The sequence below is a fragment of the Ostrea edulis genome, chromosome 1, assembly GCF_947568905.1.
Source record: "Ostrea edulis chromosome 1, xbOstEdul1.1, whole genome shotgun sequence".
Taxonomy (NCBI): Eukaryota; Metazoa; Mollusca; class Bivalvia; order Ostreida; family Ostreidae; genus Ostrea; species Ostrea edulis.
The window spans coordinates 82,670,857-82,698,438 of record NC_079164.1 but is presented as its reverse complement, the minus strand read 5'-3'; the positions used below and the strand labels follow the sequence as shown (position 1 = coordinate 82,698,438).

Below are 27,582 nucleotides of genomic sequence, written 5' to 3'. Positions count from 1 at the left end.
TGATTGATTATGATAAAATTTATACAAATCTCGCGTACACTTTGTGTTTTGTTAATAAAACAATGAAGGTAATTACAGATAATTCAAGTTTAAACCCTGTAGTTCCTACAAATATACTTCTACAGTTGCATCCAAAGCTTTTTTTAATTACAAACAAATGTTGCAGTGCCTAGATATAGACAAGTGTTTGCCCAACTCTCTATTTTGTATTGCCTATGAGATTGATCTCTGTTCGTTATCTTCACATTTCATCTGTAAGTATATTTAACATAGTAAGTCTATAAACATTTACACCTGTCGTCGTGCATAAATCTAAATCAAATGAAAACAAGAAACATTGGTGCAAGCACGAAATTTATGAGCCGGAAAATTTTTGGGAAGTGTAAGAACTGAATATTTTCAGAATTCCTAAATCTAACAAATCATCCAAGCCAATACTTCTCCCTGTTTCTAATCATACATGTACGAATATGTAGTACATGTATGTAACATTGTTTTCTATAATAATTGATAAGGGTGAGGATTAAAATGGGGTACTTGATAATAAAACAAAGAAACTTAAGCTTCAATCTATACAATTTTAAATGCTTTTCAAATAATTACAAAACAATATTGTTATTATCATCAAATTACTAGAACAGAGAAAAAATATCTAAATGTTGTATTGTTCTTGTACATGTAGGTTAATTGTATCAAATTTGAAAATCACATAACGTTATCTCTAAATTAAAAGTTAGGGTCTAAATATGTTTGCTTAGTATTATAGTACACTACCAGTATAGTTGCTGTGCGGGAACACACTGATAAATAAAGTCTACTACACAAAAACGTCCATCTTTCATTGTTTTCACTTTCTAATCAATACAATGAATACATTTATGGTGTATGATAATATGACATAATAACAGACATAGATTCATTTCATGCACAGTCAACAGTTGATAACGTTAACCTGTCTTCAGTAGTCTATTTCATATACATCACATTATGTATTGCTTATAGGAGTCATGAGATTGATCACTGTTCGTTATCTTCACCTTCCAGGTCCGATGAAAAAAACACAGAACGGAAAATGGTATCGAATTAATAACGGAGCGGGAAATTCAAAATAAAATTTCTTAACGAAATATACCATGGCAGGTTTGTTTTGTCTTTATACATACAGGTCGACAGAGATGCTTACTTCTCCTAGGCACCTGATCCCACATCTGGTATATCGAGGGGCCCGTGTTTGCCTAACTATCTATATTGTATTGCATATAGGAGTTATGAGATTGATCACTGTTCGTTATCTTTACCTTTAATACATGTAAATGAATACCAATGCACATTAATTCATATCAATGAAGATATGATATATCATTCAAATATTTTATACAATGTATTGAAATGTCCTGTGCCACAACACTAATAGATATAGAGTGCAAACACTAAACAATTAGGGCATTTTCTATCATTCGAAACTTTCCAAACAAAACGCATTGTAAGCATTTTAAAATACTACTGAATTAAAACAATTGAATTACAATTAAACAAATACGATGAAGAAAAATTACACTAACCAGTATATCTACGTATTAATGAGGAATATTTTGAACGTATGTCTGTCTTCAGTAAAAAAAAAAAAATGGAGGTATGGGTGATTAAATCTTGAATTGGCCTCGTTTCAAAGGACAGGCGACATGTTTCAAAAGGACACTGCCATCAGGAGGCAAACGAATGATTATTTTCTCTTCATAAAACTTCGCGATCAGACAAAGCTGATATTATTCTAGTCAAAATGGATGAATAGAAATGATAAATGCAGGGACGTCGTGATTTCAAAATGACAAACTTGAAACATTGTATTGCGTATGTACAGATCTACATGATTAAACATTTTTAAAGAATGTTTTCCCGATTAAGTATCTACATGTAACATTCTAATTTATGAAAGACATATACGAAATATGACACAGTGAACTGTCAGTATTCAAGTGTTTTCAATCCTTTTATTCTTTTCTTTTTTCAGGGATGGGAGTGATAGTGGGGGAAAACTAATTATGTAAGTAGCTGTTCGCTAATACTTCTGTCAGCGTTGGATTACAAGAACATGTAAACCGATTATCAAATCCTTAAAAAGGCAACCAATGAGTTTTGCACAATATCAATGGGGATTTAAAATAATATATTACTAAGGTTATTAGAATATTTCAACCAATTTGGCCCCCAGAAGAGCATAATGATATACATTGACAAAGTCCACAATCACAGCACATGACTAAGGAAAACAAAGACAATTGCATTGCATGATGAACAGAGAGTTCGCCATCACATCTATCAATGCAAAATAAACACACAAAACACACATTCATATAGTACACACATATTAACTATGTTGCAGTAGTAAACTTGCATCTTATACATGCACATAACTATATTGTACATGTATGTTGTTTTCTTGTATTGAAATTTACAATTAAATATTGGCATAATAAAACAGCAAACTCAGCATCTTCATTTCACATAATCCTTGTAAACAGACCAGTATTGTTAAGCATTACTAGGTTTGGAAAGGTTTTAAATATCTTATTCAAAAATTCTCCTCTAGGTTTTTATTGAATAGTGGACTTTCAAGTAGAAAATACAAGTCATCCTCTGTTGAACTTGAGATACAGTGTTGAAATTATATATGTAGCTAACGTATTTTTTAATCGGGCAAACACATTAATTTCATCAAAATCAAATCAAAAACTGAAGTAGATATTTGTAAAAAGGTTTACAAAGTGTTTTACAAGAAACTTGTTATTGAAAAGGAGTTTACAGAGTCCTACATTAGAATCCCAAATAAACACATGTATGTTCTCAAAATAGGCAATGCAGAGTATCCTTTTATTGTCCATGTCCTCGTATTCACAAATAACTTGAAAAGATTGGCACAACATCCTCTTTGTACCTGAAAAATAATAACAATAATTATATTGACGCCGATAACAACGATTACAATGATGAAGTTGATGATGAGGAAGATGAGAAGATGAACCAGATAAAGGTAAGTCAAGTGAATGTACCTGTAATCAGAATGAATATCAAACAGATGTTATAAATCGTTCTTAAGTGTAATTTTTCTAAACTAAAACAAAAAAGAATATTTTCAATGCAAGTTGAAGATAACGAACAGTGATCAATCTCATAACTCCTACAAGCAATACAAAATAGATAGTTGGGCAAACACGGACCCCTGGACACATCAGAGGTGGGATCAGGTGCCTAGGAGGAGTACGCATCCCCTGTTGACCGGTCACACCCGCCGTGAGACCCATATCCTGATCAGGTAAACGGAGTTATCCGCAGTCAAAATCAGTGTGCCAAGAACGGCTTAACAATCGGTATGAAACACGTCAGACAGCATTTGACCCAATGCGAGGTTGTATTGACGAACTAGATCGTTATAACGACCATAGAATTTGCGAAATGCTGACTTCAATCGAGACTGTTGAAATCCCTGTACCATCAACGTGTTTGTCAGTAGCTTACCTCGATTTAAAAACTGACTATACCCAGAACAAGCTCTTGCATATCGAATCAGTTGAGATATATAAACACCATATGCAGGTGATAATGGAATATTGCTACATAAATGTGGGAAGTTGACGATGGAGAAGCTGAAATCATCCCGTTTGTCATACAGTTGAGTTGTTAGTTTGCCGTTAATGTCTACTTTCAATAAAATATCTAAGTATGAAGCAGAAGTGGACGACTCTGTGGTGTCCTTTATTTCGAGCTCACAGGGATATATCAAATCGACATATGAATGAAAGCTATCATTGTTAATAGACAAAACGTCATCGATATATCTAAAAGTCGAATTGAAGGTCACAGCGAGAGATTTTTTCTTCTCACGTAGAAGTTTTTGAATAAATTCTGCTTCATATGAATATAAAAACAGATCAGCTAACAAAGGAGCACAATTCGTGCCCATGGGAATTCCAACAGACTGTTGGAATACCTGATCACCAAAGACCACGAAGATATTGTCAATGAGGAACTCTAGCATATTTTTTATTTTAACTTCAGAGTACTTGTGCGTGGAATCAGAGTGGTGTTTAACAAAGTAAGTTTTTGAATGACTGATCACTAGATATGGATATCTCCGTTTTCCATTTTTGTTGAAGACACAATGTCTGTGATGTCAAAAAGTCTAGTCTTTGATTCATTGTGAGGAATCATCATGAAGATCGTTTATCGTGTTTTGCGATTATCAGATCTATCGTGAAGATATTGAAGATCGTTTATCAGGTTTTCCGTTTATCAAATGTATCATGTATCCTATTCTATCATGTGTGTATAGTGTTCTATCGTTCATCATGTCAAGAATAACGTTGCGGGTATTGTACCTCCGTATACTGTTGATAGATGATTTATTACATTGATCTCTGTTCGTTATCGTCACCTTTTCATGTTACCAATGTCATCAAGAATATATTCCTCCTGTTGGGATCCAAGAAGCAACTGTCTATGATGTTAAAAAAGTCTAGTCTTTAATTTATCGTGAGAAATGGTCGTGTATAATGTTGAAAAGTCATAGGTTTTAATGCTATTGATTTGGGGAAAATTCTGTGATTTCAAGTTTACTAAAAGTTCTTTAGAATTTTTTAGAAATCCACATTTGATTAACACCACTTCTGGCATATGTAGTCGCACAGTAAGTTTGAAGTTTCTCCTTCACAGCTGTTAACATTTTCGTGGGGAGCAAAGATAGGGGCTTGGTAGAGCACTTACTGGATCCAGCAATGTATCTTTGTAAGGGTTTTTATGTAGTTTAGGAATCCAGTATAGGTACGGTAACTCATATTCATTCGACCCATTGACTGGAATATTAAATGTGTCTAAAACCGAAGCATGGTTTTGAAGAATTTCGTCTTTTGAAAGGGCAGTTGGAGTATAAGTATGATTACCAAAAGTAGAATTAATGCCAAGTTCGTTTAAAATACAGTTGTAATAATGAGCCTTACAAACAAAGACAATGTTGTTACTAGCTTTAATTTGTCAGCTGGAACCAAAACATATTCCTCATGTAACCTATCTAATTCTTTTATCACTTCTGGTTTACTAAACACAGAAGGATAGATGGTACGTACTTTTGTTTTCATGTGTCTAATGCGGGATTTTAATATCCCTCTTATGCTTTTAACCCATTCTGACAATGTATCAAGTTCTAATACAATGTATCAATCTAATTGTCGACATTTCAACATTGAAAGTGAGTGATATTTGTCTCAAATCCAGTAAATATATGGCCATATTAATGCTGAACAATAATGAGTCACAGACACCATCTACATGTACGTATGCTCTTTCAATTTACATATGAAACCGGTCGCGGTAGCTCAGTGGTAGATAAACTGACACCTTGTTGACCTTGCTTCTCTCGTGTACAACAGGTAAACGCCAATTTTTGACAGCCAGGATTTAGGCTGTATCGTTATTTCACGCGTATAACGAGAGTTCCTTTCAAAACAACAACGACACTAACTTTGACGTCACAGTTGACTACACTACGTTACGAATACAGTGAAGTAGGCCTATGAAGCACGAAACTTCGTAACGTAGCGCAGTAAATTTTGACGTCATAACTAGACTACAACGACCCTACTATTTGGAATCTCTCTAGTGAGACATAAAAATCAACTGACCAAGGAAATTGGCTCATTTGGGCTAAACAAAGTACCCCTTCCCCATTGTTTGTGTGTAGCACCAATCAGCAAGGAACCAGTTTAAGTGGTAGAGCGTTCGCTTCATACATGTAACTGGAAGTCGTGAGTTCAAGCCACGCTCGTGCCATGGCTGGGTTGAACCTAATGATGTAAATATAGGTAGTGCTTGTTCCTTTACCCAAACGTTAGGCATTTCGAAGTGAGAACCACGGGTTTTTCGGATATGACCTTATAAACGTAAGCCCCATGTCGAAGTAAGTGTTAGCACGTTAAAGAACCCTCACTGCTATGGTCTAAGTCTTAAGGATTAATTTAGGGTAACAAAAACCTACAGGGGAAAACATTGTCCGAAAAAAAGGTCACATTGTTATATGAAGTTTTCTTAAATAGTTATTTTCTGTCGTACATACATTTGAATTGTATATAAGAGTTTTTCATATTTTTATTTCGGAACACTAATTCATTATCTACAATGTTGAAACTGTTCTTCAAAGTTAGTCTAAACAATGTATTTTCCATTTAAGAACTGCTTTTGAAGACCTCCAAGGCAGGCTTACCCCAAATTTTTAGTTTTATATTTTGAGAGGTTATAATCTTAAAGAACAAGTTAGTATAGTATTTCGGGGGATACCGTTGCCTTGGAGTCGAAATTCACCAAAACTAACGACAAATTAGGGAAACTATTTTTTAAAACCTGGTTAATATTTACACGGGTATTACTTGTGCTTAGAATAGCTTGTTAAGCATCGTTGGCAGTACATGAATAAGTTGTGAATTTTTGTCCTGTGGTTCGAATCTATCTCACGCCACATATCTATTTTCCTTTTTTGCGTATACAAACGCAGTCAAGTGGAACTATTCTCTATACAAACGCAGTCAAGTGGAAATATTCTCTGTATACAAACGCCGTCAAGTGGAACCATTCTCGAAATGATCTTTCGTTCCGTCTTACTCGACGGAAGCACATGTGCGACAAAAAAGCATGTCATCCCCATAGGAAATGAAATCCAGAAATTGTACACTCCTGATTCTTGCTTATTGTTTCCGCGAACTAGTTTGATTCTTTAATATGTGACACCTACTGCAACACATAAGTTTTTAGGACATATTCGAATCAAAAACTCGTGACTTTCACATTAATGCTGACCGTCTGGCGATGGAACAATTACAACCTGTTCTAAGGGGATATGATTGTGACGTTTTTGAGTCACTGCACAACTCTAACTAACGAACTAACGTACTTAGGTTCACGATTGTTGTGACATACATTGATTTCGACTTTGACTAAAGTCATATTTCCGAAATACAAAACTATAAATCATAACGGTTGGGGCCTTATTAAGAATAAATAATCTTGTGTGAATGCAGTTATGACGTGTTTTTAGCGAATGGGGTAACGACATAAGCGCGTCATTTTATACGCCATGTTTACTATGACAGTAGACAGAGTTTGACAATGTCGTGATACCGCAGATATGGATTCTGGTCTAGACTAGAGAAATACATGTACAGTGACTGGCTACGAATTATTTAGACCTTATTTCTGCATATGCATGGCAGAATTTTTCTACCGATCGATTTACGCATCAGAGAAAATGGCTCCAAATAAGGTGTTCATGTATTTTTCGAAACAATAATTAAAATGCAAGTTTGATTGTTTATTTGAATCATAATTATTTGTTTTTAAATGTTTGGATTAGAAATTAGATCGACCGGTACTTGTCAAAATACCTGTGTCATAAAGTGGGGGAAATGCGAAGTAGGCGAAATGCATACCTGAAATCAAAACCTATTTATCACCCTGTAGATGCTTTTGAAGATCAAATAATGATTGTATACTTTACATCTAACATTGGTTATATATTTTACCCAGTCTAATTTTCATTAGTACTATATCTGCATGTACTTCGGATTTCCATTTTTATATTTCAAATATATGTATCATGCATAAGTGATATATTTTATTGTTGCCAATTGTAAATGTCTGGCAAAATAGATGCATATCAAGTAGTGAGTTAGTCCGAAAGTAATTCAGACCGAATGTATGCCATTACAAAAATAAGAAAGATCATATGTAGAGTTACAATGCATGCATCAGGTTAGTACATCGTGTATTTAATTGATGATTGATTGATGTGTTCCGCCACACTCAACAATTTTTCAGTTATCTGGTGCCGCCCAGTTTTTATTGGTGGAAGAGAGAACCCAGATACAATGTACCTGGGAAGAGACCACCGACCTTACGAATGTAAACTGGGAAACTTTCTCACTAACCTGTGCCGACAGAGGTGAGCGCGATGCTCTAATCACTCGGCCACGGAGACCCCTAATATACTCGTAAGTTTACTTCTATGTCCACATACTAAAGGCATTGAAAAACAACCAATTACATTTACTCAGCCAAAGGTGACAATCTAGAACGATTATGGGTGTGATTTTTGTAAAGACCAAAACTAGATCCGGACTCATGGTTTTTTTTTCTCTCTGTTAGACTGTGGTACTTCACTTGCACAACTGGTGACATCTAGATGCAAGGTGAAGATAACGAACAGTGATCAATCTCATAACTCCTATAAAGGTGAAGATAACGAACAGTGATCAATCTCATAACTCCTATAAAGGTGAAGATAACGAACAGTGATCAATCTTACAACTCCTATAAGCAATACAAAATAGATAGTTGGGCAAACACGAACCCCTGGACACACCAGAGGTGGGATCAGGTGCCTAGGAGGAGTACGCATCCCCTGTTGACCGGTCACACCCACCGTGAGCCCTGTATCCTGATCAGGTAAACGGAGTTATCCGCAGTCAAAATCAGTGTGCCAAGAATGGCTTAACAATCGGTATGAAACACGTCAGACAGCATTTGACCCAATGCGAGGTTGTATTGACGAACTAGATCGTTATAACGACCATAGAATTTGCGAAATGCTGACTTCAATCGAGACTGTTGAAATCCTTGTACCATCAACTTGTTTGTCAGTAGCTTACCTCGATTTAAAAACTGACTATACCCAGAACAAGCTCTTGCATATCGAATCAGTTGAGATATATAAACACCATATACAGGTGATAATGGAATATTGCTACACAAATATGGGAAGTTGACGATGGAGAAGCTGAAATCATCCCGTTTGTCATACAGTTGAGTTGTCAATTTGCCGCTAATGTCTACTATCAATAATTATCTAAGTATGAAGCAGAAGTGGACGACTCTGTGGTGTCCTTTATTTCGAACTCACAGGGATATGAGTAACAAAGTATCGGCGAGACGTAAAATAAACAACAAACCAACCATTATATGGAACTCCGTCAAGCAAGCGTCCACTACACTTTGTCCGACAATTACCTAACACTATCCACGAAGGGTGAATATGTTAGACTATACAAACACGACATTGGATATTTTCAGTTCCTGTGGATATCACGACATAAATTGTCGTATCAGTTGTATTAGTTTTTAGATAAAGAAACGTATATAGTTTTGCCTATTCTTAGTTACTTCAGTTTTGTATTATTTCATGTCCGTTTTTATTTCATTTTTTTTTAAATGTATTTATTGTTCTTAGCTTTACTTTTGTTTTACATGTACATGTAAAGTGCTTTAGGGTAGTTGTGTTGATTGCATAAAGCGTTTTGTAAATTTATAACAATGATAATGCTAATAATTTTGAAAATTATCTACTCAAAAAGATTATGATCTAATAAAACAAATCACGGTAAACTATTTTTGATGTCTTGGAAGGAAATTTTATCATTTGTGTTTAATCTAAAGCATACATGTATATGAGTAAATAATTTTCGATAATGGATAGATGGTTCTGACACATAAAATGACCATGACTCGACTTGAAATTTTAACCAACCAGAAAGACTCCATTTTAGAGAAAACAATGAAGGAAATCCATTCAATACGAATAGATCCATAACAAACAATAAACTGCTCTAAACCAAGTTATATAGCATCAATCGGTTAATGATTCAATAATCAATTTTTTTTTCAAAACCATGGAAATACTCTATACATATCAATCGAAAATGTAGATTTGATGTAAAGTGGATGTAATTCAAGAAATTACCAAATCTCGTGAAATTAAATTCCACTTACAGCAATATCTCACTTCAACAAATCATCATGATTGAATTTTGGTATCTTATAATTGTTCTATAGGTTTTTTTTTTATAGAAGTAGGTATTCATAGTACTATGAGCATAAGTGAGTTCCACTATGAACTTTGCGATGCAACAAAATTATTCATCTGCATATTTTGTTATATATGTTACAATGTTTTAAGCTTCCAGATGATTTAAGCGTACCATAATTCAGAGGTTGGAGTTTCCAGATCATACATCTCCCCATCTAAAACCATCTTTCGTCTTCCCATCGACGTATCCGGTTCTGCATCATCTGGATTTCCTGTTAGTTCCAATTTGAGTCCCCGGACAGGTAAGACATCTAGCTCATTTGGGAATTGGTCCTGCAAAATTTATAATTTATACATTTTGACCTTTGTTGTAGGGTTAAATGTGTACGCTTTCATAAACTTTCTTTCAATTCATTATAGTAACGGAAAATCTCATCATATACATATATATATATATATATATATATATATGATTACCCCCACCCCTTTGAATAAAGTTTATCATTTTGTACGAAATCAAGTCAAAATATAAAACGGTAATACAAGTTGGACAGACATTAAACAGTACGATAAAGGAGAATTGTAATCAAAAATTTCAGGGGGGGGGGATAAATTGAAATTTATTGCGAATTGGCAAATAGTCTTTAGATACTTATTCTTACCAAGCAAGTTTTTTCACGAAGCTGTTTGAATGCCTTGCGCACAGATTCTAATTGAATGGTACCGAACAGCACAAAAGAAGAAAACATGGTGGGTTTGGGGACGAACATTCTCGAGCCGTCTAAATGGATACTTCCGTCAAAGTTGGCGTTACCGTTAAAATTCATCAGGTCCCAAAACGTTCTGTTATAGGTCACTGTAACACATTGAAGTTCAAAAATCAGTCTCAAAATGAGATGGAGGTTTTACAGTTTTATCAATTCTCGAAGGTTGATTAAACATGCATACATATACGAATGTAATATCAAAAATAACCGAGAACATTTAAATAAAGTAAAACAATTGTTATTATATTGTAGAGTTGATCGGTGATTATCAAAATATTTGCCACAAGCTGTCTAAATCCAAACCCCAGTATCAATTAAGGGTAACAGAGATAAGATATTAAAAGTGGTACCTACTCAAACGGAGTTAGTTAGATGTATATTTTATGAGGTCTTTTCAAAACTTCACCTTTTATTATATAGTCTTATATTAATACTAAGGAAATAAGATATAAGTATATAGAAGTAAAACACATCCAAAACATATCCTTCACCAATGCCTAATAAGTTAAGGATAAGACGAATATCGTTTGTAATATATGATAAATTCTTTGTATTAGTTGTTTAAAACAACAAGAAACTTTACGAAGTAGCTGTTGCTTCTTCTGTCGACATTCGATGCTGATTAAGATTACGTCACGGAGAAACAATTTGAACCAGGTTGCCCAACAAAGCTATGGGGACGCTTTTAGGGCTCGTATGAATTTAGGGGTTCTGTCGATACATGAATTTTGCAGTAGGTCAGTATATCAGCTACATGTCGAACATTATTAAGGGCGTCACAGAATGATATATACTTGGACCCTTACTTTTCAACATATTCATTTAGGGTTGTTTCCTATTGTACATAAATATAATTGTTGCAATTATGCAGCTGATGTGATGATGAGGTAAAATCATTCCGCTTTACTATTGACTTCGGGTTATCTTAGTACATACATATCACAAATAATTATATGTTACCAGGCAACAAGGCAACTGAATGTTCTGGAATGGCTAGGGAAATATCTAACTAATTAGATAAACTTACAATACACCATTCATTTCAAGGGATGCTTACTCCTCCTAGGCACCTGATCCCACCTCTGGTGTGTCCACGGGTCCGTTTTTGCCAAACTATCTATTTTGTATTGCTTATAGGAGTTATGATATTGGTCACTGTTCGTTATCTTCACCTTTCATTTATAGCGTCAAAATTCAACAATAGTAAATACCGCAAAATTGAGTGAATTCAGGAAAGAGCATCGGGATTCATCGATGACGATCACTAAAGCACATATAAATGTTTATTAAACCAGTGAAAATTAACTTTCTTAAAAACAAGAATTATTCAAATGTTATTTGTCTTTTTACAAGATTTAGTTGTCTTAGAACAATTCATAGTCCAGATACAACAGAAGTTCCAAAAACAATCATATATGGAATTAAATCTTTATATATGATGCGTTAAACCTCTGGGACTTTCTGTCAAATGAAATTCTTCATAGCGCCAATTCTCAAATAATGTTCAAACATGGTGAGAGGAATTGAATTGTAACTGTAGCTCCTGAGACTCTAGCCTTCCCTGGCTCAAACTTACCTGCTTTCTTCTTTGATACAATGAAAGGCGAAGATAACGAACAGTGATCAAACTCATATTTTTTTTATTTTCGATGGATTGATGATATCTATTTTCCCAACCAGATTTATTTCCTGTGTGAAGACTTTTGTACACAACCCCCAATGCATGTTTGCATGACATGTGGTGTCAACCTATGTTTTTGTTTATTTGTACATACACTTTTTATAGGGACTGGTTCACGATTTTCCCCCAAATTGTGGATTTTTTATGATCAATGTAAATTTTCGATTAAGAAATTGAAAAGGCAGGGCATATTATCAATATTAAAAATTCTGTTAATAGTACGGTACACACACACACACATACATACATATATACATATATATATATATATATATATATATATATATATATATATGCTGTTATAAAATTTAGAAATTCATTTCAAAATTAAGGATTATCTCCCTCATGCATAGCTCTTATCCTTGGACGAATTTGGCTCCACTTTTTTGGCACGCTGTTTTTGGCTATATTTAGCTCTAAAACTTCATAGTTATTTCGGATTTCAAACATTTCGGTTGAGCATCACTGAAGAGACATTATTTGTCGAAATGCGCATCTGGTGCATCAAAATTGGTACCGTATAAGTTTTACAGATGTGCAATTGTATTTTAAAGAAAATAGTTCTGCCCACCACTTATTGGTAGTTGACTGATGGAAAAGAAAGCTTTTAAAGTTGTAAATATTGACTTTGTTTGCATCTGTCCTTTCCACACCCTAGTGTTTTTTCTTCCACTCAGACATGTTTCATGTCAAAACAGGAATTTTAAGATCCTCAAATAAAACATTAAAACAAATGAGATTAGGATAGCAAGGGTAATTACTTATTACCTGTATCGGAAGTATAGGAACTGTATCCCGTTAGCTTTCTATCAGCAACAAAGATCTCTTTCTCGTTGGTCTCAGTATTTTGTCGCTTGGTGACACTAAAAAGTAAGGGCAATGATCAGTGATCAATCTCATACTTCCTAATAAGAATACAAAATTAAGAGTAGTGCGAATATGGATTCCTAGACACACCAGAGGTGGGATCAGGGGTCTAGGAGGAGTAAATATCCATGTTGACCGTTCACACCTCCCGTAATCACTATGTCTTCATATGTATACGTTGAATACACCTGTGAATTATTCACTGCGTTCTTTGGATTACAGAAATGTCCGTAATAAGACTTTTTTCTTTTGTAAAAACAACATTGTTATGTATAAAATGAGAAGACAACGAATAGTGACCAATCTCATAATTCCCACAAGGAATACAAAATAAAAAGTTAGACAAACATGGACCCCTGGACACACCAGGTGGCACCACGTGCCCATGAGGAGCAAGCGGTCCCTGTTGACCAGTCACATCCGTCGTGAGCACTATATCTTGATCAGGTAAACGGGGTAACCCTCAATCAAACTCCGTGTGTCAAAAACGGCCTAATAATCGGTTTGAAACACGTCAAACAGCATTTTACCCTATGGGCAAACTCAATCATTGTAACGACCATAGAATTTGCGAAATGCTTACTTTAAACGAGGCTGCTCAACCCCCTGTAACACCAACCAATTTGTTTTCAGTAACCTGCCTCGATCCAAACACTGATCATACGCAGAAGCAAGCTCTTGTACATCGAATCAATTGAGATATATAAACACCATGTGAGGAAATAATGGAATATTGCTACGTAAATATGGGACGTTGACGATGAAGAAGCTGAAATCATACGTTTCTCATAAATTGTTAATTTTGTACTTACTGTTGCTTTTGTATGTACTAGTTGCCTTTTATCATTGTGGTTTGTTGGATAGTGACTGTTATGATATTCCATACATTTGGGAATTGGTCTTTTAAATTCACATGTAGTAAAGCTATTCCAGTTAACCCCTTTAAGCTAAAAATAGTAACTACCGGAAGGCGCTGGCAAACCAGGATTGCTCGGATTTTTCCTGACGCTCATACTTATTCCCCGTGTAAATAGGGGTCTTGTGCATTGGCAAGCATGTCAATGAGGCAATCTGAGTATTTAGGATTTGGTTTGTTTGAAACAAAACAAATCATTTAACCACAACAAAATTGATGAATTAATTTAAACAGTATCTTATGACATTTCATCATGGAATTGGACAGCAGGCACTGCCTATATAAATCCTCTCCGTGATGAATTTATGCAATATATATATAAGTTAGCTTATCCCACCTCTGGTTTATCCAGGGGTCCTTGTTTGCCCAACTCTCTATTTTGTATTGCTTATAGGAGTTCTAAATTGACCCCTGTTCGTTAAGTTTACCTTTGATACACAAACGTTATCACATTTCCAAAATACATCAAGAACATTTACTGTCTATAGCAGAACGTACTTACGACGTGTAGAATGTGACTTTCGCATCGTAAACGTATTGTGTGAGGCTTTCAAACAGGAGCATCCACATGGATACAACTTGAAACGATCAAAATAAATTATGTTTGATAAACATTAATGAAAAGCATTCCTTTTAAGTCTTTATAGAGCCAGTATTGATGAAATATATTTAGTTAATGCATTGGGACATTCTATCTTGCCCGAACATACTTCAGAATATATCCATTATTGATATATAAACCAAATAGGTGTTGCGGTTCTTATTTAGGGGGTCAAACTCAGTTTTAGTTGCAGTGGCAACTTTTCACGTCATTCTAGCATAGCGTAAACGGATTGCCTCCGTTAGTGGCATATTGCAATTTTTGTCATAAATTATAGCATTAACAATATATGCAAACATATTTTCTCTTTCTTTAAAGCAGTATCTGCAATCACTGGCAAATGCTACAAAATATAATATAGACCGAATTCCCTCCGATATTTTTATTATTCACAGAGTAATAATCGTTTTTGTCTAACTGTAATACTTAAAAACGTTTACTTTTCTATACAACAATGCTAGTATAAAAAGTACTTTAAGATAAAATGAATGAAAAGTTTTGATTCAATAACAGTATAATCATTTTCTTTGTTCCAAATGATGGCCTTCATGGAGCAGCCAATTCAATATGTGATGCAAATTCTGTATGAACCGTTTCTTCCTGGCAAGTGCCTATTCCAAAATGTTAAAAATATTTCAATGTTTTTAAGGTGGGGGTCATTTTTTAATGGAAGGAATGTATTGACATTTCATTACATTACTGACCGGTAACAGTGGCCTAGTGGTTGATATGATTGTTTCGCAATGGAAAGGCCCGGGTTCGATTCCCAATACTGACGCTGCATCAAACCTAAACCGTTAACATTGGTAGTCGCACTTCTTTGTCTAACGCCCGTCAATAGAAGTGAATGTTACGGTCTTTAGCATAGGAATTATCATGTTACAGAAGGTGTTGGTACGACCGAGATCCCTCACTGCTATGGTCCCTAGCGCGATGTATAGATCACAATGTGTGTCTCTTCACGTAAAGCTTGTGGAATCTCTACATGAGAGAAAAATTCTCAAGGAGGATGTAGAACAATATACAAACGAACAAAACTATTCAGCTGATTCTGCCAAACATAGTGTCACTCAAGATTCACATTTTCCAGCCATAAATGTTATCAAGGTCAACAATATTGAAAATTCTTCCATTATAAAGCCTATGGTTTATAACTGAAGAAATATTTACACATTTCGTGTTGGTATCCTAATTTGTCAGAATACTGACCTGACAAGAATTCACCCTTAAGGTATTCAATGTATAATGACCACATTTCATATCTAATAAATGGATGGTGGATTTTTTGTAATCATGGCATCATTTTCAAGGGTTCATCAAATAAAAAAAAATACACCATAGGAATTTTCAAAATTTTGATATATTTCACCTATAATTTAACATTGAAGTATATGGGAAAAGCATGTTTTATTACAATATTTTAAAAAGAAACTATATTTTTATACAAATATCTTAGTAGAAAGTTACATACAATTTTTCTTTATGAAAATATGAAATAAAATTAATCATCCACGGACATTTTTAGGAAAATACATTTTCTTATTTTTACAAAGGGCAGACAACTTTTTCAAAAAGTCTTATGTGCATCTGCTTCATTTTCATCATTGTTCAACAATAAACATTTATGTTGATCTAAATCCTTCAAAATTGTTTATTATCTTTTCATTAAGGTATTCCATGTATAATGAAAGAATAATGAACAATTTTGAAGGATTTAAATCAAATAAAAGTTTATTATTAAATAATGATGAAAGTGAAGTAGATGAAATTCACATGACTGGTACATGATTAGAAGCTGACCTTTTTGCACTTAAGACTTTTTGGAAGAGTTGTCTGACCATTGTAAAAATAAGAAAAATCTTATTTTCTAAAAATGTGTATGATCAATGATTGATTTTATTTCATATTTTCATAAAAAGAAAATATGTAACTTTCTACCAAGAGAAAATTATGAAAATATAATTTGTTTTTAAAATATTGTAATAAAACATGTCTTTCCCATATACTTCAATGTTAAATTCTAGGTGAAATAAATCAGACAGTAAACAAAATTTTGAAAATTCCTATGGTGGATTATTTTTATTTGAAGGACCCTTCAAAATTATACCATGATTACAAATATACCATCCATTTATTAGATATAAAATATGGTCATTATACAATGAATACCTTAAACATGGAATACCTTAATAGAGACTATTTGAAACTTACGCCTGTATCGGGATCGTCCCAGCCAGCGGAAATTCCTATCACAGCGACTTACAAGATTTGAAAGGTATCCGTGGCTAAAACCCGCACACACAAATGCAACAAGTTTTCCATTACTGTATAGAACCATTACATTAGAGGGCACGGTTTTTCCTGGAAAAAAATGAACGAAATAACGCTTACACCCGAGACTAAATGACTCGTAGAAATCTCGATTTTAATCCGGACTACATTCAACAGTTTCAAATGTACACTGAATATGTCTTAAAGGACATATCTCATGTTTTCAAAGTATACAATATTACATGCATTTTGTCTTCTTTATGCTTATAGTAATTAATTCTAATAGTTCGTTCGCCGAAATTTTGCGATAATTAACCACAATACAGACTTAAATCTAAGCCCCGATTTCAAAAAGTCAAGTTAATTAGGTAGGTAGTCACGTGGTACAGTGACGTCACATGCGCCCTTCGGATTGTGAAAGTACTGCGAGATATTATTAAAAACTCAACTTTTAGGGGCCTAATTAATTTACCATGGGCAACACTTAAATCGATGTTGATAGATTGTCCGAGTTTTATATGTGTTCGCCACCAGTGCACACATATAACGATGTAAATACCCAAATATAGCGAGTAAAGCGTGTATGAAATCGGCAAAATTGTGAGTAAATAATGTTTATATGGGTCGCTGTCTACAAACTGTTTGGGGATGTTATTCCTTTATACATCTGTAATTGCCGCTGTTTTTCTAAAATAAACAGTGCAATCATTATTTATTTTTGGATTAGACAAATTATGATACGTTAAATCGTTGACAACTAGGCCCTATGCCAAGCTATTGTCACGCGTGCATTTCGGAAAGAAAGAAAAAGACAACACACACACAAATCAATAAAAATATTCAAATTTAAAGTGGTAATCACATTATTTTATTTTGATAAAGCAATCTTATTACTATTTTTGAATTGTGATCTGCACGTCTTTAGGAAGTACGAAGTGGGAGCACGGCGTTATAGCCTACTGACGCACTCAAGATGCTACGAGTTCAATAAAGAAATAATTTTACAATTCAATTTAAAGTTAGGAAAGCTGAGCGAGACTCTTAATTGTGTATTCTTTATAGGATATGAGATTGATTACTGTTCTGTTTTCCCTTTTTCATTTCAATTTGTCTGGTGAGAAAATATGACACGTGTGAATATCAGCAGTTCGTAAATTCCGTAGAAAATCAGAAATGAATTGTCTTTCAGGACGACAACAGGATGATATTTCAGCTGAGTTCAAAATAGGGATGCAATCGCCAAAGACTTCTTAATATGTGAGTTTAACCTCGGACAGAAAACCTGTCAGTGTTTAAATATTCGACTATGGTGGTGATGCATTGACGGTTTTACAAAGATGTACACAAGGAAGAACCATCTCTACAAAATTGTTGAAATATTTTTTTAATATGAGATTAACGATCACATGAACTCTCTATTAATAATTAATTCAATGATAAGTTCAGGAAAACTTAGCGAATAGCTTGCCTGTTGTATTCACTTAGAACAACTAACCACCGTATTACTTTATACGATATCTGTACTACTGTAAGGTTATACCACATTTAAATAATCAATTTTTCATAACATTTTCAGTTAGACCAATTATCAGATCCTAATTTGCAGTAAGCTTTCATTTTTATACACAAGGTCATTGATTTTTTTGTAGAAAACATAAATACTTCTGATGCATAATTCTAATATACTCTAAAAAAAAAATTGAATTGCTTCACATTGACCATCTCACAGAAATTTCACAAATATTCAACTCTGATGACCGTGCATCGACAGTTTTTGCAATAAAGCACCATGGGAAAATAATCTCATCGAAATAGTCGAAATCTTATTTTTCTGAAAACAATGAATGATCTATAAACCTTGTGATTAGCCCACCTATCCATAAGTTCAGTACAACTTTATGAACACAATGTCTTTCCTTTTGAATGACAATATTTATCTATTTATGTTAAGAGTAAATCAGAATAGAAAAAAATCGGATATGCGATCTGCAAGCAGTCAAAAGGCTTTTATTGATTTCTATATAATGTTCAACTCGACAAATTGCTATCCCTGTATTGAAGAAAATGTCAAGTTTTAACAAACTACACGCATTACATCTTACATGCTTTGCTGTGAATCTTATATAACACCATTGAAATCTCCAGAAAACATTAAGATTGTAGATGACTGCTATAAAAAGAAAGCTATCTGGATGATCTTACCTTGAACGATGTGAAGAGTGGCCGTTAGAACATCCAGAGATCCAATGTGAAGTTCTGACCAATGACTTTTTGTCCCTGTTGTATATTGCAAGAACACAATATTACCAGGGTCTTCGTTATACAAGTGTTACATGCACTTCAAACAAAAGACCATAATCATCATATTAAGGAAACACATTTACCAGTTGGTATCAAACCTAATGGAATGTTCAAGGGAGATAATGCTGCATTTGGGTCGTTAATATCCACGCCTTGTTCCTCCTGTCTCTTTCTCATCAATACGTTAAGTACTTCATGGTAAGTCCCGTCACCTCCAAGTAGTACGATCCTAAAGTTAAGGTATGATATGTTATGAATAGTTGTTGGAGAACTTGTCAAAATTATATTTCTTGTGTTATATCAATTTACACACCACAGATGGTTAACATTCTCTGTATGTAAATAATTACATATACTTACCCATCAATATTGGTAAAGTCATAACCTTTAGTAGCAGCAATCAAATGTCCAGGATACTCAGATACTTGAAATTTTAAATAAGGAGACATAATTGACAATTTGTCATTAACTTTGAACAGGATGTCAACACTAGTCCCGAAGGTAGGTATAGGTCATTCATCAAGGGTTTATATAAGTGGAACTGCTGCGAGTGAGACCCCAAAACCAAGATTCCCATCGATATAAAATCTTTATTGCTAAATAGATTGAAAGATATACATGTACCAAATTTTTCTGGAGATAACATGGATATGTCTGAAATATCCTCAACATACTTAAAATCAATTATTTCATTTGTTTACTGTGTTGCTTCAAGAATTTTAAAGTAGTATATGGGTTACACTTACAAATTATATCCATGGACATTCCAGAAAGTCTGAACACCGGCTCTACTATATCTCTTAAATCCCTCGTGGCTGTACGATTGCCCCCATTAGGGTTGATCATCACCAATACTTTCTTGGGACGCTTTGTTTCTGTAAGTTTGATATTATAATTGTAGATATATATGCTTTAAACACTGGTTATTGCAAATTTATTTCTATCAGATGAAGCCTCCTCTTATATAAACAACAAATTTAAAAGGTTTGGACTAAACAATTTTACCCATTACTATCTTCTCTGTTAGATCGTGTTGGAAACGTCTCCTTTGGTCCCCAGATACAACCCTGCATTTCTTCAGTAATAAGTTTGAAGACCCGTGTTCGATTAGCCACACCCGCGTCACTTCCGTTTTCCAAACCCATCCTGTCATGACCTCTTCACATCCTATGACGTCATCGAACATATAAGTGACTGAAAATAAAATTTTAGAGTTGCTTACATCTATTTCTCGATATTGTTATGTTTAGTATACAGTCAGTTGACAGAAACCGTAATATATCATAAATACATGATACTCTATAATAGGAGCTGCTTGTCATTTCATTCAGCTCACCATTTGCCATATCATAGCAAAACATCAATGTTTTGAAATTTAGAAATGTTTTCCAAAGCGAAAATTCTATCACTAAAATAATCATTATATAATCGATAGATTTTTCAATGAAATTGAGTTTATCAATCACCTTTTAATTTCTTTAATAATGCATGAATGTCTTTTAAAACACCAATATACTTTCCCTTTCTTGTCTCTCAGGAAATACAGATTCGGAACTCTTCTGGAGAAGGAGGTACAATTTTTCACATCTCATGGCATATCATACTATACCACAGCATACCGTGGTATACATATTTACACAATAGCATGAAAGATGAACATAACGAACAGTGATTAATCTCATAACTCCTGTAAGCATTACAAAATGGAGAGTTGGGCAAACATGGACCCCTGGATACATTAGAGGTGGGATCAGATGCTTAGAAAGGGTAAGCGTCCCCTGTCAACCGGTCACACCCGCCATAAACCCTATATCTTGATCAGGTAAACGGAGTTATCTTCACCTTTCATGGAACGATGAACAGATTAAACGGAATGAAACAAAAGGCTTTGGAGGCGTAGTAGCACGCCTCAGCGTCTGTATGATAAGGACTTGTAGAATGAAATATTTTCCAGATTTATTTATCTGTGAACTATCATTGAACCTAATGATAGGTTGTATTCGCAAACTAGATGGTTTTATTGACTTTGAACGAGACTGTTGAAACTTGTTTGTCAGTAACCTGCCTCGATGTTAACACTGATAATACAAAGAACAAGCCCTTGCATAACGAATCCGTTGAAAGACATAGACACCATGCAGATGATAATGGAATATTCTTACATACATGTAGATATGTGAAGTTCACGACGAAGAAACTGAATTCATCCTGTTTGTCATAAAATTGAGTTTTAGTTTGCCGTTAACATCTATGTTCAGTAAAATTTCTAAGTACGAAACAGATGTGATCAGGTTTTAAATCATTATTCTCAAAATGTGTTTTATTTCAGGACTAAACCAGTATTTTCTTCCTATTACGGAGGTTTAAAATGAAAGGAATGGGATAATTTACGGAAGTACGTAATTTTCATATTCTTTTTACGTATATTTTCTAAAATAAAACAACAGGGAGAATTAAGCTGTGCTATCCCTGTCACAATTTTTTTAATAGAATCATCAAAAAAGAAGAATAAATAGAACAAAAAATAGACATTAGTTCATACATGTATATCTCTATTTTTTTTTTTTTTAGATAGAAAGCGGAGAAAATAAAGATTAGGTCAGGATAATTCAAGATAAGTTTATTACGGATAATGCAATGGTAAGTATACATGTCGCAGAGTAATTTTGATTGCTTCTAACATGGTTTATAAGTTTTAAAAAGCGTGCCCCTGGCTTCAGTATATACTAATGACCTTCCTCGTGGTGACAGTATTCAAGGTAGATATTGTTCCCTATGCCCTTTAAGAAAATAAAAGCACATGTTTAATGATTGATTGATTGATTGATTGTATCTTGTTTAACGTCTCTCTCGAAAATTTTCCACTCATATGGATACGTCACCAAGACCGGTGAAAGGCTTCAAATTTAGGCCTTTGCTCGGCGCTTACGGTCCTTGAGCAGTAAGGTTATCCGTTTTTAATGTCATCTCCGAGGACCCGTGACATTCAGACCTGATGCCGAGCGTTTGGCGATGGAACTGTCACTACCTGTTTTAACGACTTAGGTGTGTCGCGGCCGGGATCCGAACCCCGACCTTTCGTGTGATTTCTATCCATGAACATACCGTTGCTCCCTTCCAAAAATCTGGTAAAGAGCTTAACGTTAACTTGATCCATCTATCCTCCGTCAATTCTCTCCGATCGTCTGAATTTCTGTCGAAATATGTGTTCTAAATATGCTTTTTCAAATTCAAGTAAGTCAACGCCAATGTTTCTCCATCGCTGATTACGACCAAATCACTTCACAGATACAGTTTACTACGCTATTGTTGTCTTTGAACCAGTTTACTTGACGTTCTAAATTATCTTTATTTTGTACATGTTTCGTCTTTTTTCTCTTTCTAAATTAGATATTTATATCTTATATTCTCTTAGATATTGTTCATAATTATTTATTCGATAAAACTTTTACAAACTATACTTTGTTATCGATCTTTATTTTTGTCATCTGCTATACAAGTATGGAAGTTCGGTAAGAACACAAACCAAAATCGAAGATATAAATAGAAGAAACAAAATATCATTTTTTAACTGTGAGCTCGAAATAAAAGACACCGCAGAGTCGTCCACTTCTGCTTCATACAACTCCGCTTATGACAAACGGGTTTCAGCTTCTCCATCGTCAACTTCCCAAATTTATGTAGCAATATTCCTTTATCACCTGTATATTGTGTTTATATTTCTCAACTAATTCAATACACAAGAGCATGTTCTGCGTATGGCCAGTTTTAATATCGAGGCAAGCTACTGACAAACAAGTTGATAGTACAGGAGTTTCAACAGTCTCGATTGAAGTCAGCATTTCGCAAATTATATGGTCGTTTTAACGATCTAGTTCGTCAATACAACCTATCATTGGGTCAAATGCTGTCTGACGTGTTTCATGCCGATTCTTAGGCCGTTCTTGGCACACTGATTTTGACTGCGGATAACTCCGTTTACCTGATCAGGATATGGGGCTGACGGCGGGTGTGACCGGTCAACAGGGGATGCTTACTCCTCCTAGGCACCTGATCCCACCTCTGGTGTGTCCAGGGGTCCGTGTTTGCCCAACTATCTATTTTGTATTGCTTGTAGGAGTTATGAGATTGATCACTGTTCGTTATCTTCACCTTGCACGAAGTTGGTACGTTATCAAATCTACCATATCACCCTTTGCCGTTATAGGATATTATCATGTGACCAACTTCATACCATATCTCAATAACACTCAAAAATGATATTTTATCTCTTAAATGTGGAATTTAAATTTCAAAGCTTCTTGAAGGTCTGAAATTAAATACGCTCAGCAGAATGATAAAGATGAAGATAACGAACAGTAACCAATCTCATAAGTCTTATAAGAAATACAAATACAAGAGTTGGACATACCAGAGGTGAGATTAGGGGCCTAGAAAGAGTAAGCATCTCCTGTCAACCGGTCATACCCGCCCTATATCTTGATCAGGTAAATGGAGTAATCCATAGTCAAAATCAGTGTGCAAGGAACGGGCTAACAAATCAGTGAAAAGGTATGCACGACATGTAAAATCCCCTTAATCGGCTTTACGTCAGTCACAATTTATTTTTTCAACAGACGGTGTTGCGAACAATGCATATAAAGACTAGTTTGTTGTTTTTAGTCCAAATTCCTTACAAATAGGAGAAAAGGTGTTCGTAAAAGGAGAAATCGCCCATTGTGTACTCCCTTTTTGGCTGCCATCTTTTTACAAAGAGAGCCGCAATGAAAACGTATATCCATCTATTGTATTTATTCAATGTTCCAATGAAACTTAAGCCTCCCTATCTTTATTTAAGCTCTACTCTCTTACTTAAGCTTCCCTATCTTTATTCAAGCTCTACTCTCTTACTTAAGCCTCCCTATCTTTATTCAAGCTCTACTCTCTTACTTAAGCTTCCCTATCTTTATTCAAGTTCTACTCTATTACTTAAGCCTCCCTATCTTTATTCAAGCTCTACTCTCTTGTAACAAGCACTTTAGTTGATAATGTCTTATACATTTCAAAATCTGGAAATCGAAATTATTTAGTTACTAATATTTTTTTTTTCAAACAATTAAGAATTGCAAAGGATACGAATAATTGATAGACTAATGAATTGAGCTCAATTTCTTGTCAATAATGTTTTCTTCCCCATTTAACCCGATGATTCAGTAACATTTTACATTGTTTTAAAACATCCCTGATTTTTAATTTGTTTTCAATGTTTTATATCCTACATTTGATGGAATTAGTCTAAACTATCTCCAGCATAAAAAGTATCTAAGTATATCTTCTATAAACGCTAACACTGGACGTAGACCATTTACTATATACAGGATACAATAGATTACAGTTTACAAATTTTGATTTGACGTTGGGTTTTTTAACCCGTGGGATAATTCTTATCTAGCGTGCGCTAACCTAGTTTGGCGTCAAAAAGCATTTAAAAAAAAGACCTCAAAGAACAGAACAAGTATTTGGTAGGAGGTTAAAAGGTGTAAATTGTAACTAATTTCTTAACCACAAAGCACAGGTACTTGTTTCTGTAAATATCTTATACTGATAATAACACAAGGTATTTAGCTTGAAATGACACCACGAATTATCACAATAAAACATGGCTGAATAGGTCGATTTTCCTGTTTCACACCACGAAATGCTTTACAATAATAACTGGTGCCTGTAGCACAACCCTACATTATAGTACTTGAAGCGCTAAAAATGTTAATGACTATTTAAGCCTAAAATACAGCTCATCTTCAACAATTATTAAAATTGGCCGATGTTTAAGCAGATTAGGTCAGAAGACGTTAAGAATTTCAGGCTTATTCACAAAACAGACTTGCTTTTTTAAAAGCGAATTTCCTGAACTTTTTGCGTGTTGGGGGTTTGGTAGCGATTAGAAATGATAACATAATACACCTTGCATCTAGGGTAATACTACAGTCGTATCCGCCTGGGTTAACCCTCCCACCCACCCCCAGGATCAGATAGAACCAGAAGTCAAAAATTAAGTTATAAAAAGTGTTAACTAGACTATGAATACTGCTTGTTCAAAACTGCACTCTGCTCTTTTGGAGGGAAATATAACGTGAAAAAAACGATTGAGAAATTGCCTCACTATTGATGCTATTTACGCCATGAAATTAGGTAAAACTGTACTGGAAATCTCGTGTATGCTTACTGTATCACTTATGAAATTTGCTATTATTTCTTCTTTCTTTAAAGCTTAAAAATGTAGAGTTTCACGAGGGCCTGGGGATTCGATCATGCTTAGTCCTTATCAAACAAACACTTGTTTCTGGGTCACTTATATATGGAATAAACATTATGTAAATGGCAATTAATATCTGTGCATAGGAACTCGTTTTGAGGTTATGCATATGTGGGACATTCACGACATTACGTCACACATTCCACCTACTTTGCAGTTTCTAGTAAGTTAGCCTAATTCAAGTCGGTGCTTATATTTCGGTCGCATCTAGCATTATTATAGAAATATCATCAATATATCCTTTTCTGGGAGACAATTTTATTTCAACATATCCCCTCATGAAGCAGTTGTATTATAAACAATGACAACAAATCATTCCAATCGTTTTCAATTGTAACTGAAATTAAAAATCGACATACTTTGCAGATAAAGTTCGATTGCAATATTTGGATTGGTGAAACAAAAAACTTGTAAAAGTTCACAAACTCATCTATTCATCTAAAGATATATGCATGTACTTACTACTTTCAGTTCCATCCGATTCAAATTTCAAACTTTCTTTGTTAATTGTCACTTTGGTTTCAACACCATTCACAATCAGATGGTACAGCATATTTAACCTCCTACTGTGTGAAACTGAATCAGTTGCAGATCTAAATGCGTAGTGTGAAAGTTTTGAATAAAGGGTTATGGAGAGGCAGATTCACTATAAACTAATTGTTTATTCTGTGGAGGTATAACGTTGTGGAAATAAAAAGGTCGTATGTGATTTTTTGTACTTTTCAGGAAGCATAGAAACTGTTTATTAAATTATACATTTGTTGATTGTGCTCATAAACGTATTGCTTGAGTGTGTGTGCATGTGTGTGTTAAAATTACTCTTAGAAATACATATTTCAATACAATCAACACACTCTAAAATAAAAGAAATAAGCAGAAATATTTCAGATGACATTCTAATTTTTTATTTATGAATATGAATCCTCGTAACTGTCATTCACGAACTTCTAGCAGGAAGATTTTTCATCAAAATGGTAAGTATAAGGTCGTAACTGACATTTACGACATCTTAGTATGCTTTATAACTAAATATCTATAAAGATGGGGATTATTATTCAAAACACACTAGAAAACACGACAAAAATAAATTATTCAATCTAATTTTAACCTGCATAAGGTTTTAAACTTTAAAAGAATATAACAAAATAAAAGAGAAAATCAATTAATCCAAATTGAATATAAAAAATGGTCCACCTCTGACACTGAACTCATGTGCGTGCATGCGTTCGATATAAAAACTCGCATTAAGTGTAACCTGTGTGGCTTAATTTATGTGGGAGAAACGAAGGGTTCACTTAATAAAAGAATATCGGGGTACAGATTTCAAATTAATAATGGTGGTAAACAACTTCTTTACAAGCATTTTAATGCACCGGACCACTCCATCTTGTCCATGAGGGTAAGGATTTTAGAAAACATTTACCATCACACAAACAATCCTACATTAAGCACCCATTTTTGTAGACAACGAGAATATCACTGGATCAGGACCCTAGGCACTGCATTTCCATATGGATGCAATGATAATATAGATGATGTGGGAAATTTGACTAGTCCACAAGGAAATAACGTGAATGTGATGGGACTCTTTCCCAATACCCAAAGACGAAAACGCAGTCACGGACATCGTTCACATAAAACACCAGGTATAAATGATGTCACGTTTGATTCACTTTTGCCTCACGTTAACAGACAATTTGGGTCCATATCATATTCGTACAAAACTTTACTCTATTCCATTGAGGGTTTTACACACGTTATTTGAAGAAGCTATGGCTAGTCTATACTTGGAATTTTCAACACCTGAATATAGACTGAACTCTATGATTATGGATGTTACCTACCACAGGCTCTATAAACCAGCACGGACCATGGATGATATTCCTTCCAAATTATGCCGTCAGTTCCTTAAGCTCAAATTTAAAAACAAAGGAATAGATGCCGTCAACATAAGCAACATTCTTCGTCATAAAAGAGTTCAGTCGTGTATTCCAATTTATTTCAAGTTCAAGTCTACACCCTGTATTTCCTACAGCTAT

At 34.4% G+C, this 27,582-nt stretch overlaps 1 protein-coding gene across 1 annotated transcript; it reads right to left on the bottom strand.

The window, feature by feature from the left end:
• Positions 1-347: 347 nt before the first annotated feature.
• On the bottom strand, positions 348-26,114 carry LOC125678345 (ceramide kinase-like). Its single transcript, XM_048916754.2, has 12 exons — positions 26,006-26,114; positions 20,254-20,442; positions 19,995-20,123; positions 19,609-19,672; positions 19,332-19,477; positions 19,150-19,224; positions 16,888-17,037; positions 14,578-14,653; positions 13,061-13,155; positions 10,507-10,700; positions 10,017-10,177; positions 348-2,935 (listed from the first exon to the last, which is right to left on the bottom strand). The coding sequence occupies exons 1-12, from the start codon at positions 26,094-26,096 to the stop codon at positions 2,893-2,895; spliced, it is 1,413 nt and encodes a 470-aa protein (XP_048772711.2). The 5' UTR covers positions 26,097-26,114; the 3' UTR covers positions 348-2,892.
• Positions 26,115-27,582: the final 1,468 nt, after the last annotated feature.

What these genes read in the sequence shown, in the direction of transcription:
- LOC125678345 (XM_048916754.2), bottom strand. Translation starts at nt 26,096, where the DNA reads ATGCTGTACCATCTGATTGTGAATGGTGTTGAAACCAAAGTGACAATT. An exon ending in GACTTTACCAATATTGATGG is followed by an intron (nt 19,478 to 19,608) that starts GTAAGTATATGT and finishes CCTTAACTTTAG; the next exon opens with GATCGTACTACTTGGAGGTG. An exon ending in ATTAGGTTTGATACCAACTG is followed by an intron (nt 19,225 to 19,331) that starts GTAAATGTGTTT and finishes AATATACAACAG; the next exon opens with GGACAAAAAGTCATTGGTCA.